Here is a 15,000-nt window from a genome sequence, read left to right as displayed (position 1 = left end):
TCTTTTCCGGCAGCCCCACCTCATTCCCAAGCAGTGTCCTCTTAAATGCTGGTCTGCCTCTGTCTCTGCTTGTCTCACTGGGCTTTGGGCCTGGTAAGCTGTCTGTGTCCCAGATGGCATCCTATTCCCTATATAGTGCACTACTTTTGATGCAGGGCCAATAGGGTTCAGGGCAAAAGTACTATAGGTAATAGGGTGTCATTTTGGAAGCGGTTTCTGTCTCAGCGGAAGGTTACGGCGGGGGCAGGAAGTGGCATTTTGCTGAGGTGGAGTTTCTCCACCGTGATGTTGACTGGAACCCCATGCAGGGAGGAGGCAGGGAGAGAGGAGAGCCAGGGAGGGAGAGGAGAGCCAGGGAGGGAGAGGAGAGCCAGGGAGGGAGAGGAGAGCCAGGGAGGGAGAGGAGAGCCTGGGAGGGAGAGAAGAGCCTGGGAGGGAGAGGAGAGCCTGGGAGGGAGAGGAGAGCCTGGGAGGGAGAGGAGAGCCAGGGAGGGAGAGGAGAGCCTGGGAGGGAGAGGAGAGCCAGGGAGGGAGAGGAGAGCCAGGGAGGGAGAGGAGAGCCAGAGAGGGAGAGGAGAGCCAGGGAGGGAGAGGAGAGCCTGGGAGGGAGAGGAGAGCCTGGGAGGGAGAGGAGAGCCTGGGAGGGAGAGGAGAGCCTGGGAGGGAGAGGAGAGCCAGGGAGGGAGAGGAGAGCCAGGGAGGGAGAGGAGAGCCAGGGAGGGAGAGGAGAGCCAGGGTCATGCTGTGTGATTGCAGAGTCAAAACGCACATTGGAGACTCACACAGTCAAGCAAGACACACACATACACACACACCCTCTCTTTCTCACACACGTACACCCCCCCATTCAATCACACACAGTCAGCCGTCTCCAGTCACCCCACTGTACTGAACAGCCCTGAATCCAACCAAATGCTTGTCTTTCCCAGCAGACCCTCATTATAGGCTAGCCCGGGGCTCTGGACACAGCGTTTACTGGCTGAGAGGGCGTCAGTGGTCTGAAACATACACACACACACACACACACACACACACACACGGCTACATGACATCCTCATTAAGCCCCCAAGCCCAGAGAGACTTCCCAGTCAGTAGCAGCTCCCCTGATACAAACACACACTCTCTCTGATAGACCAAAAACACACACTCTCTCTGATAGAACAAACATACACTCTCTCTGATAGACCAAACACACACTCTCTCTGATAGACCAAACACACACTCTCTCTGATAGACCAAACACACACTCTCTCTGATAGACCAAACACACACTCTCTCTGATAGACCAAACACACACTCTCTCTGATAGACCAAACGCACACTCTCTCTGATAGACCAAACACACACTCTCTCTAACTGGATATAAGAACTAGAACCTTCCATTCTGTTAGTGTATCTTTTATGAAATTTGTCCTGCTGCTTTTTGTCCTATGTTGCTCTGTCTGTATGCTACGTCTTGCTTGTCCTATTTTGCTCTGTCTGTATGCTACGTCTTGCTTGTCCTATGTTGCTCTGTCTGTATGCTACGTCTTGCTTGTCCTATGTTGCTCTGTCTGTATGCTACGTCTTGCTTGTCCTATGTTGCTCTGTCTGTATGCTACGTCTGGCTTGTCCTATGTTTCTCTGTCTGTATGCTACGTCTTGCTTGTCCTATGTTGCTCTGTCTGTATGCTACGTCTTGCTTGTCCTATGTTGCTCTGTCTGTATGCTACGTCTTGCTTGTCCTATGTTGCTCTGTCTGTATGCTACGTCTTGCTTGTCCTATTTTGCTCTGTCTGTATGCTACGTCTTGCTTGTCCTATGTTGCTCTGTCTGTATGCTATGTCTTGCTTGTCCTATGTTGCTCTGCATGTGTTCACTGCTCAATGATTGTCTATATTGTAATTGTTTTTAATAACCTGCCCAGGGACTGCGGTTGAAAATTAGCCGGCTGGCTAAAACCGGCACTTTTACTGAAATGTTGATTAATGTGCACTGTCCCTGTAAAATGTAAATAAACTCAAACCCACCACATTTACATTTAGAATGTGTGCCTCCCAAGCAACACCCTATTCCCTAATATATTGCACTACTTTAGACCAGGACCCATAGTAGTGTTGACATGTCTCCCTTTACTGTATAGATTGTGCGATTGTGCCATTTAAAGCTAATTATTTATTTTGTGATCTTGATTAAAATTTTCTTAATGCAAATGTTCTTAATGCATATTCATTTCTCTATTAATAATTTAACCTCTTTCATGCTCTTATAAGCAGTGCTGCCCACTTAATTCCCCCATGATGCATACTGCCACCTCAGGCCTCTTTCTTTAAATATGTTTTATGTAGATTACTCCTGCGTCAACAGAGCGTAGCCCCGGAGTTTGAAAGTGCAGGCGTGTGTGTGTATCATCTACAATCCTCATCTACATTCCTGCTGACCGACTAGTGTAATATGATAATTCACACGCTTAGGAAAAAGAGACACCAGGGAGCAGTACTTTCTAATATCCCAGTCTGGGGCATGACAACATGCTGTATTAATGTGGGATACTGGATCAGTGATTGAAAGAAGTTTTGCGCCCCCTATTGGTGTAGTAACATAGCTGATTACATTCCTGAACTGCTGAGAATGTTCCGTAGAACCAACTTCAACTGGCGAACATTTTGGATCCCTGGGAAATGTTAATTTTGTAGCAAGCTTACTGTTTTATCACAAAACAAGATGATGTTAAGGTCTCGCATGAGAGTTTTTTTGTTGTTTAAATTTATTGTTGGCCATTTTTGGTCCGTTTGTTGCCATCTTTGCAAACAACGCCTGTTGTGTGTCTGTCTGTCTGTCTGTCTGTCTGTGTGTGTGTTTCTTTCTTTCTTTCTTTCTTTGACTCCAACTGCTTCCCAAACCATACTTCGGCTTTGTTTGTCTGTCTATCTCTCTGTGCGTGTTATTTGAGTGTGTTTATTTGGTCAAATATCCTCCTTCTATCACCATCTTATCTCTACCCATTCCCCTGTGTTAACCAGAGCCCTGTATATCTTTATGGCTTTGGTCTCAGTGTAATTATGTTTGGCCAAATGTGTTGTTCTCTGTATTGTATCACATGTTACTGGAGCAAGTCAGCCTTGTGTTGCGATCTACATTTGAGTTGTCACTGTGAAGCTCTGTTCACGTCCTATCCATCTCCAACCTCCATGTGTCTGGGCTCTGGGGCCATATGTTTGAAGCATCTCAGAGTAGGACTGCTGGTCTAGGATCAGGACTCTCCTGTCCATGCAAACTTATTCATTACGAAAATCCCATACAGCCCCCTGTTCTGGTCTTATCAGAAAGAAGCTACAGTGACAGATCGTACACACACACACACACACACACACACACACACACACACACACACACACACACACACACACACACACACCCGGGCAATGTGTCTATTGTCTAACCATAACCTCCATCTGTCTACTATGACTTGAGCCCCTTCTTCTGTGGTCATTGTTCTCCTCTGATGCCAAAGTTTCTTAAATCTTTGCAGACGCTATCAGAAACTACAGAAGATAATGAAGCCATGGTAAGCCCTCCCTTTCCCTTCCCCTCCCCAGTCAGATAACTACCCTGACTGGCTTTGTACTATTCCCTCTAATCTACCCGGCAACTGAGTCTGCATGATTCAAAACTCAGGCACTGGTGCTTCTATTAAACTGATGGGAAACAACATGGCTGCCATCACTGGCTTTCATCTTGAAATCAAACTTGTTTGTTTTGTTTATCTCTGGATACATCCCAAATGGAACCCTATTCCCTACATAGTGCACTACTTTTGACCAGGGCCCAGGCCCTATATAGGGAATAGGTTGATATTTGAGACTCATCCTCTGTGTGCCATGTAACCGAATCAGCATTGTTCTCACAGTTTTGCATGAGGTATTGGGCAATTGGTTGATGTTCAAAGGGAACTAACCGCATACTCTTGTTTCACGTGGGACGTTGTTTTGAAGAGCACCATGACAATGACTCATAAGGAAACTCACAGGCCAAATTCAGAGATTCTTCTTGGATTCTTGGTTCTAAACTTGATGTTAAAGGGTGTATTCACTAGTAACCAAACGGAAGCGAAACAGGCTGAAACGGGGAGGGACCTACCTGAACTTTTAGAAACAATTAGAAACACTTGTTTTAGTTCCAAAACGTTTTTACATCGCAAAACGTTTTTGCTACAGTTTGCCCTAATGAATACACCCCATTTGATGGGCACTATAATGTTAGGTGTTGGTGGTGGTGGGTTGTTAGAGATGTTAATTGGGCAGTCCTTTACACCCTATTCATATGAATATTCTGCAGTTCACTGTCCTCACCCTCTAGTGTAAAGACATCATTCTGTAGGGTTACATTCTTTCGTCTTGTCAACATGTCGTTCTTCCATCTTAAATGAGTCAACTTTTTTTAGAATGTTACAGGTCTATTGCATTAGAATTGTATTTCTTTTTAATGAACCTTTATTTAACAAGGCAAGTCAGTTAAGAACAAAGTCTTATTTACAATGACGGCCTACCTAGAATCATTTTAGTAGAATCATGTACTTACATTTACATGATCATCTCATACATCACGTAACTTCCCACTGCCATGTGCAAACGCTTACTCACCCCAGTCCAACCGTGGCCTAAGTACTACTAATTAATCAAGTATTACTAATGAATGTGTCTGAGATGTGAGCCATAATGTTGTCTGTGATTGACCAAATGTGTTAATGAATTAACCGTATGTTGCTAAGCCTGTAATTGGTCTGGTCCAAAGTTATTAACCAAATTTTTGTTAGAATGGGTTTTGTTTTTACGAACTTTATATTATTTATAATGTAGAATTTCTTAACATATATACATATTTTTTTGCTTTTTTTTATTATGTTAATGAAATGTGTTTGTACTTAAAAAGTACATATGGCATGTTGTTTTTTTGAATATTAAAGATGACTTTCAAGTCGGGCATTGGAGACTATTGGCCAACTTTATTCAATATGAAGCACTATTAAAATCTGACTGCAGGGGGCAATATTTTACAATATTTCCCACGTGATATATCTAGAGGTGTGCTTCACCGTTTTGATTTATACAATATTTCAGGTTTATGTCATGACTAATCACACAGTTAAGAATTTCTGAAAATGTCAAAACAGCAATTAATTTATATAATCTTCATTTATTGCTTATCATTTGTATTTTTCTATGAGATTTATGTAGGCTGTTTTTCCTGTGAACTTCTGTTGGTGATTCAACATAACAAATTGTAACACTTTGCTTTCAGACCATTGGATAAAAATCTTCTCCTCCTCTTCTCCTCCTTTGATGTCAACTATAGTCTCTACTAATAACTATCTACTAGTAACTGCATGGGAATGATTAATGAATGAATGCTCTCCAGCTACGTGGCTCTGCTCCCCTGCGCTGTCTGGCTCCTGCTGGCTCTCTGTTTCCTCAGGTTGTTCATGAAGGACTGAGTCATCTGTCTGACCCATCGGGAGCCGCAGTCGTCGTCCTCTCGTATTTCTGTGCCCTCAACATACCTGGCTGTGGCTTCACCCTGTCCTCTCCTCCGCTCTCCCTGGGACCAAGGCTTTTGGCTGCTTAGCTATACGCGTGGCAGCACCAGTGGCAGAGACGTTTCTATTGGCTGTTGTTGTTGTGTTTCAGTTTCGGCGACTTGTTGTCGTTCACGCTGACAGCGTTTGTGGAGCTCATGGACCACGGCATCGTCTCCTGGGATACCTTCTCTGTCACTTTCATCAAGAAGGTGCCTGCTCATTAAGTGTGTGTGGTGGGCGGGGCGGGGCTGTGTGGTGGGCGGGGCTGTGTGCTCTTCTGTCACCTTCATCAAGAAGGTACTCCAACAAACCAGTATCAAGTTGTGTTTTAGATCATGTGTAAAAACCATGTGCTAAATGAGAAAGAAGGTGCACAAACAAACTAAGTCATGTTGAATTGCGGATCATGTGTATGAACAAACTGAAAAATATGAATTAGAAAGGTGCCTGCTCTCAAACAGTTTATAACATGTATTACGCATGTTAATAACATGTTTGTAATACCACACGCTGGAATTACATGATATTAAAGTGTTTGTAAACTTTTTTTGAAATACCTCTGAAATAGAGCCCATGTAGTCTCTGAATAACAATCCCCATGTGACTCTTTTTAATTTTTTATTTGTATGTGTCTTCTCGTCAGTTACTAACACTTCTCTATTGCAGATTGCAGGTTATGTGAACAAGTCAGCCATGGACACGGCTGTGCTGCAGCGGTCCCTGGCCATTCTGGAGTCCATGGTGCTCAACAGTCAGGACCTCTACCAGAAGGTGGCGCAAGAGATCACCATCGGACAGCTTATACCCCATCTGCAGGGGTGAGCAAGAGCTGCATGGTCAACTGCACTCAGCTATATTATTAAATGCCTGAGATATAAAGGATCCCTAATTGCAGATTACCATGAAACACTCTTTAACCTTTAGGAAGATTTGGCAAAATAGATTTGGGGCCATATGTATCATGTGTCTCGGAGTAGGAGTGCTAAACTAGTATCAGGTCCCCCCTGTCCATATAACCTTTTTCCTTATGATCGAAAAGGCCAAACTGATCAGCACACCTACTCTAAGGCGCTTGATATATCTCTATTGATATAATGAACTTCAGCTCTCTAGTGTCCATGATTGGGAAGTACTGTAACAGAAAGAACAGGAAAGTAATACATTGAGAAACATGGCAGATAGATCAAGTGTATGTGTCCCAAATGAAACCTGTTTCCCTTTTATAGTACTTGGAACAGGACCCATGGGGAATAGGGTGCCATTTGGGATGCGTCCTATATCCCTGAATGTGTAGTGAATAATAGGTTCAGCCCAGTGTGATTAGTACCGGCATGGCTGAGTAGCCACACTACTGACCACATCCACACAACTACTGACCACATCTACTGACCACACCCACACAACTACTGACCACAACTACTGACCACATCCACACAACTACTGACCACATCTACTGACCACATCCACACAACTACTGACCACATCTACTGACCACATCCACCCAACTACTGACCACAACCACCCAACTACTGACCACATCCACACAACTACTGACAACAACTACTGACCACACAACTACTGACCACATCCACACAACTACTGACCACAACTACTGACCACATCCACACAACTACTGACCACAACTACTGACCACATCCACACAAATACTGACCACAACTACTGACCACATCCACACGACTACTGACCACAACCACACAACTACTGACCACAACTACTGACCACATCCACACAACTACTGACCACATCTACTGACCACATCCACACAACTACTGACCACATCTACTGACCACATCCACACAACTACTGACCACAACTACTGACCACATCCACACAACTACTGACCACATCCACACTACTGACCACAACTACTGACAACATCCACACAACTACTGACCACATCTACTGACCCCGTCCACACAACTACTGACCACACCCACACAACTACTGACCACAACTACTGACAACATCCACACAACTACTGACCACATCTACTGACCACATCCACACAACTACTGACCACATCTACTGACCACATCCACACAACTACTGACCACAACTACTGTAACTATAACTATAGACAGTTGCATAAATTACCATAATATAACTCACCAACAGTAACTCTTGAACCGTTCAAGTTCGATACACCAAACCAAATGTTATATGTTCAGGCAATCCTAACTTTTCATCTACTGACTTTTTCAACACTACCACTACTATAACTATAACCAGTCAGTACCATTACTACTGTAGAGACGACCACTACTATAACCAGTCACTACCATTACTACTGTAGACACCACCACTACTATAACTATAACCAGTCACTACCACTACTATAACTATAACCAGTCACTACCATTACTACTGTAGACATGACCACTACTATAACTATAACCAGTCACTCACTACCATTACTACTGTAGACACGACCACTACTATAACTATAACCAGTCACTACCACTACTATAACATTTTTCATGGTTCTCTGTTGTTATCTATCTAATGACAGGACTGATCAGGACATTCAGACCTACACCATCGCTGTGATTAACGCCTTGTTCCTCAAGGCCCCAGAGGACAAGAGACAGGTAGGTTACACACCCTCATATACACGCACGCACAGCCACACACACACACATGAACGCTCATACATACACGCACGCACAGCCACACACACACACACATGAACGCTCATACATACACGCACGCACAGCCACACACACACACATGAACGGTCATACATACACGCACGCACAGCCACACACACACACATGAACGCTCATACATACACGCACGCACAGCCACACACACACACATGAACGCTCATACATACACGCACGCACAGCCACACACACACACACATGAACGCTCATACATACACGCACGCACAGCCACACACACACACATGAACGCTCATACATACACGCAAGCACAGCCACACACACACACATGAACGCTCATACATACACGCACGCAGAGCCACACACATGAACGCTCATACATGCACGCACGCACAGCCACACACACATACATACATACACACTCATACATACACACGCGTGCTGACGCACACACTCATACGCAGTCATATATACTCACACACATGAGCGCTCATACATACATACGTGTGCACACGCACACACCACACACACACACACTCATACACAGTTACATACACACACACATCTTTGTCTCTTATTGTGGGGAACATGGATCTTGAGGAGGACTGATTTATATGCATCAGAGAGCGAAAGGGTTCAGTCCAATCTCCCTTCTGCTGACTCCGATGGATGGGACTGGTACAACAAGTTCAAAACATGCCTTACATTTCAGACAAGGGTGTGCATATCCCTTTCTGAAACACCCTTGTAGAGTGGGGTCACGGCCAGGGTCAGCCATTATCAACGGCGACCCTGGAGAAATTAGGGTTGAGTGCCTTGCTCAAGGGCACATCAACAGATTGGGGGGGGGGGGGGGGGGTGTACGTATCCTTGTTTGTCCCTTTCGTCCTTGCCTTAAACAGTGCAGTAATACGTCTCCTTTATAGGGCGATAAGCGTTCCCCTCTACCTCTGCTCAGTAGAGATAAAGATGGGCCCTGGTCAAAAGTAGAGCACTATAAAGGGAATAGGATACACACCCTCTCTCAGCTCCGATGACGTCACCCACCGTTCTTCTCCGTGGGCTAGCCTTTTACACGCTGGGCTCTAACCAATCAGACAAGGCCTAGCTGTCATCAGAAATAGGCCCTCCCAATAGAGGGAAACAGTGTTAACGATGCATGATACACACTCCCTTCCTTTGCAGCACATTAGGTGGAAGATGAAAAAGAATCCTCACATTGTTAATGCTCACTTTTGTTCTTCACATGCTCATTTCATGTGTTTTTGTGTAACATTGATTTGCACTCTATTCTACACTAAAGCACAAACAAAAGCGGTATACCTTTTATCAGCGTACCTTTTTAGACTCGTTACTGCAGGGTTCCCCAACTGGTGGCCCGCGGGTCATTTTTTAAAATTTGGCCCCGCAAGTTTTTGGAGCAAAAAAAAAAAAGATCAATAGATATTTACATTTTTGGACATACAACTGTAAAAACACCAGCAAATCAGCGGCAAGTGATTTGAATTTTGGATCGTATACAAATGTAAGCCAGGTTTGAAATGATTGTTTAAGTCAAATATTATATCTGTTTGGGATTCTTCCGCAGTCTACAAATGATTTGCAAATATGTTCCGGCCCCCTGACCATCCGCTTAAGAAAAGATTGTCCCGCGGCTGAATCTAGTTGATGATCCCTGCATTACTGCATTACATTTCTGGGTTGTAAGCTGTATAGAAGAAGTCCAGCATGTGTTGGAGCATCATTTCACTAGAAGGGTGACACACAATAGTCCCGAATCTAATGGGAACCAAAGGGTTTGGCTGTGTGTTTGAGGATCAGGGGGAGGAAGATAACTGCTACACAGCATAGCTGTCATAATGATCTGCACCACTAACAAAAATATGCCTTTTCACTTCTCTTCCTCTTTTCTGTCTCGACTCACCCCCTTCTTCTCTCTCTCTATCTGACTCTTCTTTCCTCACTGCACTCGTAATGGTAGTTTGATGAGAGCAGTGTGAACATCCTTGATTGTCCTCTGACAGTAAGTGTACTTTGATTAGCGACCTTTTCTAGCCTCCAGTAGATGAAGTGTGTCATTAAAAACCACCACTGGCTGGGAGGTCTAACTCATCAAACTGAGACAGAGAGACACTTTTTGGTCTCTCCAGAAGTTTATAGTGTCTCCACCAAGAACATTTATATTTTCTGTCCATAATCCACTTTAATTTGAATATAGAGCTTCCTGAAAGAAACATGTGTTTTCTGTGTAATGGATATGTATATTATAATACACCTGACTTACTTTCTCCCCTCTCCCTCCTCCTCTCTCTTCCTCTCTCCCTCTCCTGTCTCTCTCGCTCCATTCTCTCTGCCTCTCTCTCTGTCTCTCTCTCTTTCTGTGTGTGTGTGTAGGAGATGGCCCATATTCTAGCCCAGAAGCAGCTGCGTTCCATCATACTGAGTGTAAGTGTGTCTAGTCATATGCCCTCCATCTGTACCTCTCCTCTGCATCACTGGTTTTAATCTTTCTCTCTTGTTCCCTCGCTTCCTGTTTATCACACAGCTCCAATGTGATATCATATCACAGAGAAATGTCACACTCGCAAACATCTTACAAATTTGTCTGCCTTTCTCTCTGCCTTTTGCTCGCTCTCTCTCGCTCTGCCTTTAGCTCGCTCTATCTCTGCCTTTCTCTCTCTCTCTGCCTTTCTCTCTCTCTCTCTCTGCCTTTCTCTCTTTCTCTCTCTCTGCCTTTCTCTCTTTCTCTCTCTCTGCCTTTCTCTCTTTCTCTCTCTCTGCCTTTCTCTTCACTGCTTTTCTCTCTCTCTCTCTGCCTCTGCTTTTCTCTCTCTCGCTGCCTTCCTCTCTCTGCCTTCCTCTCTTTCCTCTCCCCCTCTTTCTCTCTATCTTTACTTTCTATATCCCTGTTAATTTTTATATATATTTTTTTATTATTTGTCTCTTCTTCTCTCTCTCTTTTTCTCCCCTTTCCTCTAGAATGTGATCCGGAGCCCTAAGCCAATCAATGATGAAATGGCCCACCAGCTGTATGTGCTGCAGGTCCTGACCTTTAACCTCTTAGAGGACCGCATGATGACCAAGATGGACCCTCAGGACCAGGTTCAGTACAGTAGGCCTCTCAACTCAATGTCCCCCAAGTTGTTGATCACATTTTAAACGCCATAGGCCTAATCAAATAGTATTTTTACAGATGAGCCCTGAATTATATACATTACAGAAAATACACACATCGAAATATAAATACAAAATGCAAGCAGAAAGAAAAACATAAAAAACTAAAACATGAATCAGTAATAAGGTCCTCAATCAGCTTTCTGAATCAAATGTAAGATTTTTTAAAAGATCAATCCACAAATTAGGTACAAGATTTCGAACATGTACCGCACTACTACATGTACACTACATGTACCGCACTACTACATGTACACTACATGTACCGAACTACTACATGTACACTACATGTACCGAACTACTACATGTACACTACATGTACCTAACTACTACATGTACACTACTACATGTACACTACATGTACCGAACTACTACATGTACACTACATGTACGTAACTACTACATGTACACTACATGTACCTAACTCAATGGAGACCAAAGGAATTTCCAAAGTTAGCTATCCCTGAGACCGGTTGTGGTAACTCGTATGTCTAAAGTTTAGTAATGATGTTAGGTACAGTGGGACTATTTGTAAAAGGGCTTTATAAATGAAAACAGCAATGTATCAACCTACGTGACATCAAAGAGGACCAACCAACTTTCTGGTAGAGAATGCAGTGATGACATCACAGAGGGCCAACCAACTTTCTGGTAGAGAATGCAGTGATGACATCACAGAGGACCAACCAACTTTCTGGTAGAGAATGCAGTGATGACATCACAGAGGGCCAACCAACTTTCTGGTAGAGAATGCAGTGATGACATCACAGAGGGCCAACCAACTTTCTGGTAGAGAATGCAGTGATGACATCACAGAGGACCAACCAACTTTCTGGTAGAGAATGCAGTGATGACATCACAGAGGGCCAACCAACTTTCTGGTAGAGAATGCAGTAATGACATCACAGAGGGCCAACCAACTTTCTGGTAGAGGATGCAGTGATGACGTCACAGAGGGCCAACCAACTTTCTGGTAGAGGATGCAGTGATGACATCACAGAGGGCCGACCAACTTTCTGGTAGAGGATGCAGTGATGACATCACCGAGGGCCAACCAACTTTCTGGTAGAGGATGCAGTGATGACATCACCGAGGGCCAACCAACTTTCTGGTAGAGGATGCAGTGATGACATCACCGAGGGCCAACCAACTTTCTGGTAGAGGATGCAGTGATGACATCACCGAGGGCCAACCAACTTTCTGGTAGAGGATGCAGTGATGACATCACCGAGGGCCAACCAACTTTCTGGTAGAGGATGCAGTGATGAATACTAAAACTGTCACCCATAATAAAGGGCAGTGAGCGTTGATAAAGGGCAGTGAGCGTTGATAAAGGGCAGTGCGCGTTGATAAACGGCATCTAACGGCTTTAAGGAAGTGGAAGCAAACTCATCAAGGTGCTTTTTAAATGACAGCTTTTCATCTATCTAGTTGCCCAGATATTTGTAAGCAGGGACATTATCAATATGGACACCATGCAAAGTGCATATGCTTATCAAAATCATATTTTTATGCGCTCTAGAGAACATATATTTAGTTTTACCTGCATTTAGTACTAATTGCAGGTCAATAACAAATGTCTGTAATACAATAAAGGCTGAGTGTAGTTCAGATAGAGCCTGGTCAACCGTGGGGGAAATATTATACACAACAGTGTACATCGGCATACAAGTGCAGGTTACAAGTTTTTACGGACAAGTCGATATTGTTATTGTAAACAGTAAGAAGTACAGGATGCAGAATCGACCCCTGCGGGACACCTTTCGTAATATCCAGGAAATCGGATTTAACACCATCAGTAGATATATACTGAGTTATATCTGTCAAGTCATTTTTAAAACAGTGACATGCAGCCTGGTCTTGGCCAATTGAGGAAAGCCTCTGAATTAACAGTGAGTGATCAACAGTATGGAAAGCCTGTGAATTAACAGTGAGTGATCAACAGTATAGAAAGCCTGTGAATTAACAGTGAGTGATCAACAGTATAGAAAGCCTCTGAATTAACAGTGAGTGATCAACAGTATGGAAAGCCTCTGAATTAACAGTGAGTGATCAACAGTATGGAAAGCCTCTGAATTAACAGTGAGTGATCAACAGTATGGAAAGCCTGTGAATTAACAGTGAGTGATCAACAGTATAGAAAGCCTGTGAATTAACAGTGAGTGATCAACAGTATAGAAAGCCTGTGAATTAACAGTGAGTGATCAACAGTATAGAAAGCCTGTGAATTAACAGTGAGTGATCAACAGTATGGAAAGCCTCTGAATTAACAGTGAGTGATCAACAGTATGGAAAGCCTCTGAATTAACAGTGAGTGATCAACAGTATGGAAAGCCTGTGAATTAACAGTGAGTGATCAACAGTATAGAAAGCCTGTGAATTAACAGTGAGTGATCAACAGTATAGAAAGCCTGTGAATTAACAGTGAGTGATCAACAGTATAGAAAGCCTGTGAATTAACAGTGAGTGATCAACAGTATGGAAAGCCTCTGAATTAACAGTGAGTGATCAACAGTATGGAAAGCCTCTGAATTAGCAGTGAGTGATCAACAGTATGGAAAGCCTCTGAATTAACAGTGAGTGATCAACAGTATGGAAAGCCTCTGAATTAGCAGTGAGTGATCAACAGTATGGAAAGCCTCTGAATTAAGCAGTGAGTGATCAACAGTATGTAAAGCCTTTGGCAGGTCAATGAAGCGGGCAGCACAACATTGCCTTTTATCCATACCGTTAACCACATCATTTATAACTAGGGATGTAGCAGAGATAGTGCTATGACCTGGTTACTAATTACCAGTGATATCAAACATGTATATATTTTTGGTTCCAACCCCCCCGTTCTCTCTCTCTACCTGAGAAATACCAGTGAAAGTTCTCTGTAACAAACCACTTACTTTAGAATAATGCTTATGTTTTGTTACGTTTTCTTGTTTTTACTGTGTATTTATATCTGAATGCTTTTTCCTCTTATGTCTGCCTAGGCCCAAAGAGACATCATCTTTGAGCTGCGCAGAATTGCGTTCGACGTGGAGTGTGAGCCGAACAACAGTGGCAGCATCGAGAAGAGGAAGTCCATGTACACCCGGGACTACAAGAAGCTGGGCTTCATTGTAAGTCACACACACACAAACATCTGCAAAACTGGGCCTCATTATACATCACAAGAAAAATGTTTGAGCCTCTGCATCCCCAAAACTTCCGCTGTTGGACTAGTTCGTTTTGATGTCGGTATAGCAGACCCATAGGCAAGACATGTTCTTTAGTAGTGGAGCTCTTTTATTTATTTATTTATTTTTAACTAGTAGGGAGAGGACTGGGACACTGTCAGATAAGGGGATGGCATGGCAGCTGAATCCAGCCCTGTGTATGTGTGGCGTGATACCCAACTACACACACACAGACACACGCTAACCCTCTGGGTTTACAGCCTTACAGACAGTACACACACACAGAGGACTACAGCAGAATGCAGCTATGCTAAATGGCGTATTCACACAAACAGCTACCGCAGGGTTGAGATGGAGAAAGAAAACAAGCCCCCTCCCTGAGTACTGTTGTTAATTGGTTTAGAAGATGACATGTTGCTGTGCTGCCTCTCTGTGTCTGGAAGGAGGAAGTGTGGCCCCC

At 43.7% G+C, this 15,000-nt stretch overlaps 1 protein-coding gene across 11 annotated transcripts in view; it reads left to right on the top strand.

Annotated features, from left to right (window-relative positions):
* The window catches only part of LOC139391712 (engulfment and cell motility protein 1-like), a 195,343-nt gene that overhangs the window by 90,452 nt on the left and 89,891 nt on the right, over positions 1-15,000 (top strand). For 6 of the 11 annotated variants that reach the window (XR_011629600.1, XR_011629602.1, XR_011629601.1 and 3 more), the window contains 7 exons: positions 3,512-3,547; positions 5,667-5,766; positions 6,224-6,375; positions 8,088-8,166; positions 10,594-10,644; positions 11,179-11,301; positions 14,355-14,483. Coding sequence is in view for 7 of the 11 variants with exons in the window: in XM_071139198.1 (XP_070995299.1) it covers positions 3,512-3,547; positions 5,667-5,766; positions 6,224-6,375; positions 8,088-8,166; positions 10,594-10,644; positions 11,179-11,301; positions 14,355-14,483 (670 nt within the window). In the remaining 4 variants the exon portion in view is untranslated. The remainder of the gene's footprint in view (positions 1-3,511; positions 3,548-5,666; positions 5,767-6,223; positions 6,376-8,087; positions 8,167-10,593; positions 10,645-11,178; positions 11,302-14,354; positions 14,484-15,000) is intronic. The other 5 variants (XR_011629603.1, XM_071139199.1, XM_071139201.1 and 2 more) reach the window with 2 other exon arrangements.

The sequence above is a fragment of the Oncorhynchus clarkii genome, chromosome 32, assembly GCF_045791955.1.
Source record: "Oncorhynchus clarkii lewisi isolate Uvic-CL-2024 chromosome 32, UVic_Ocla_1.0, whole genome shotgun sequence".
Classification (NCBI taxonomy): domain Eukaryota; kingdom Metazoa; phylum Chordata; class Actinopteri; order Salmoniformes; family Salmonidae; genus Oncorhynchus; species Oncorhynchus clarkii.
This window is presented reverse-complemented; position numbering and strand designations above follow the sequence as displayed.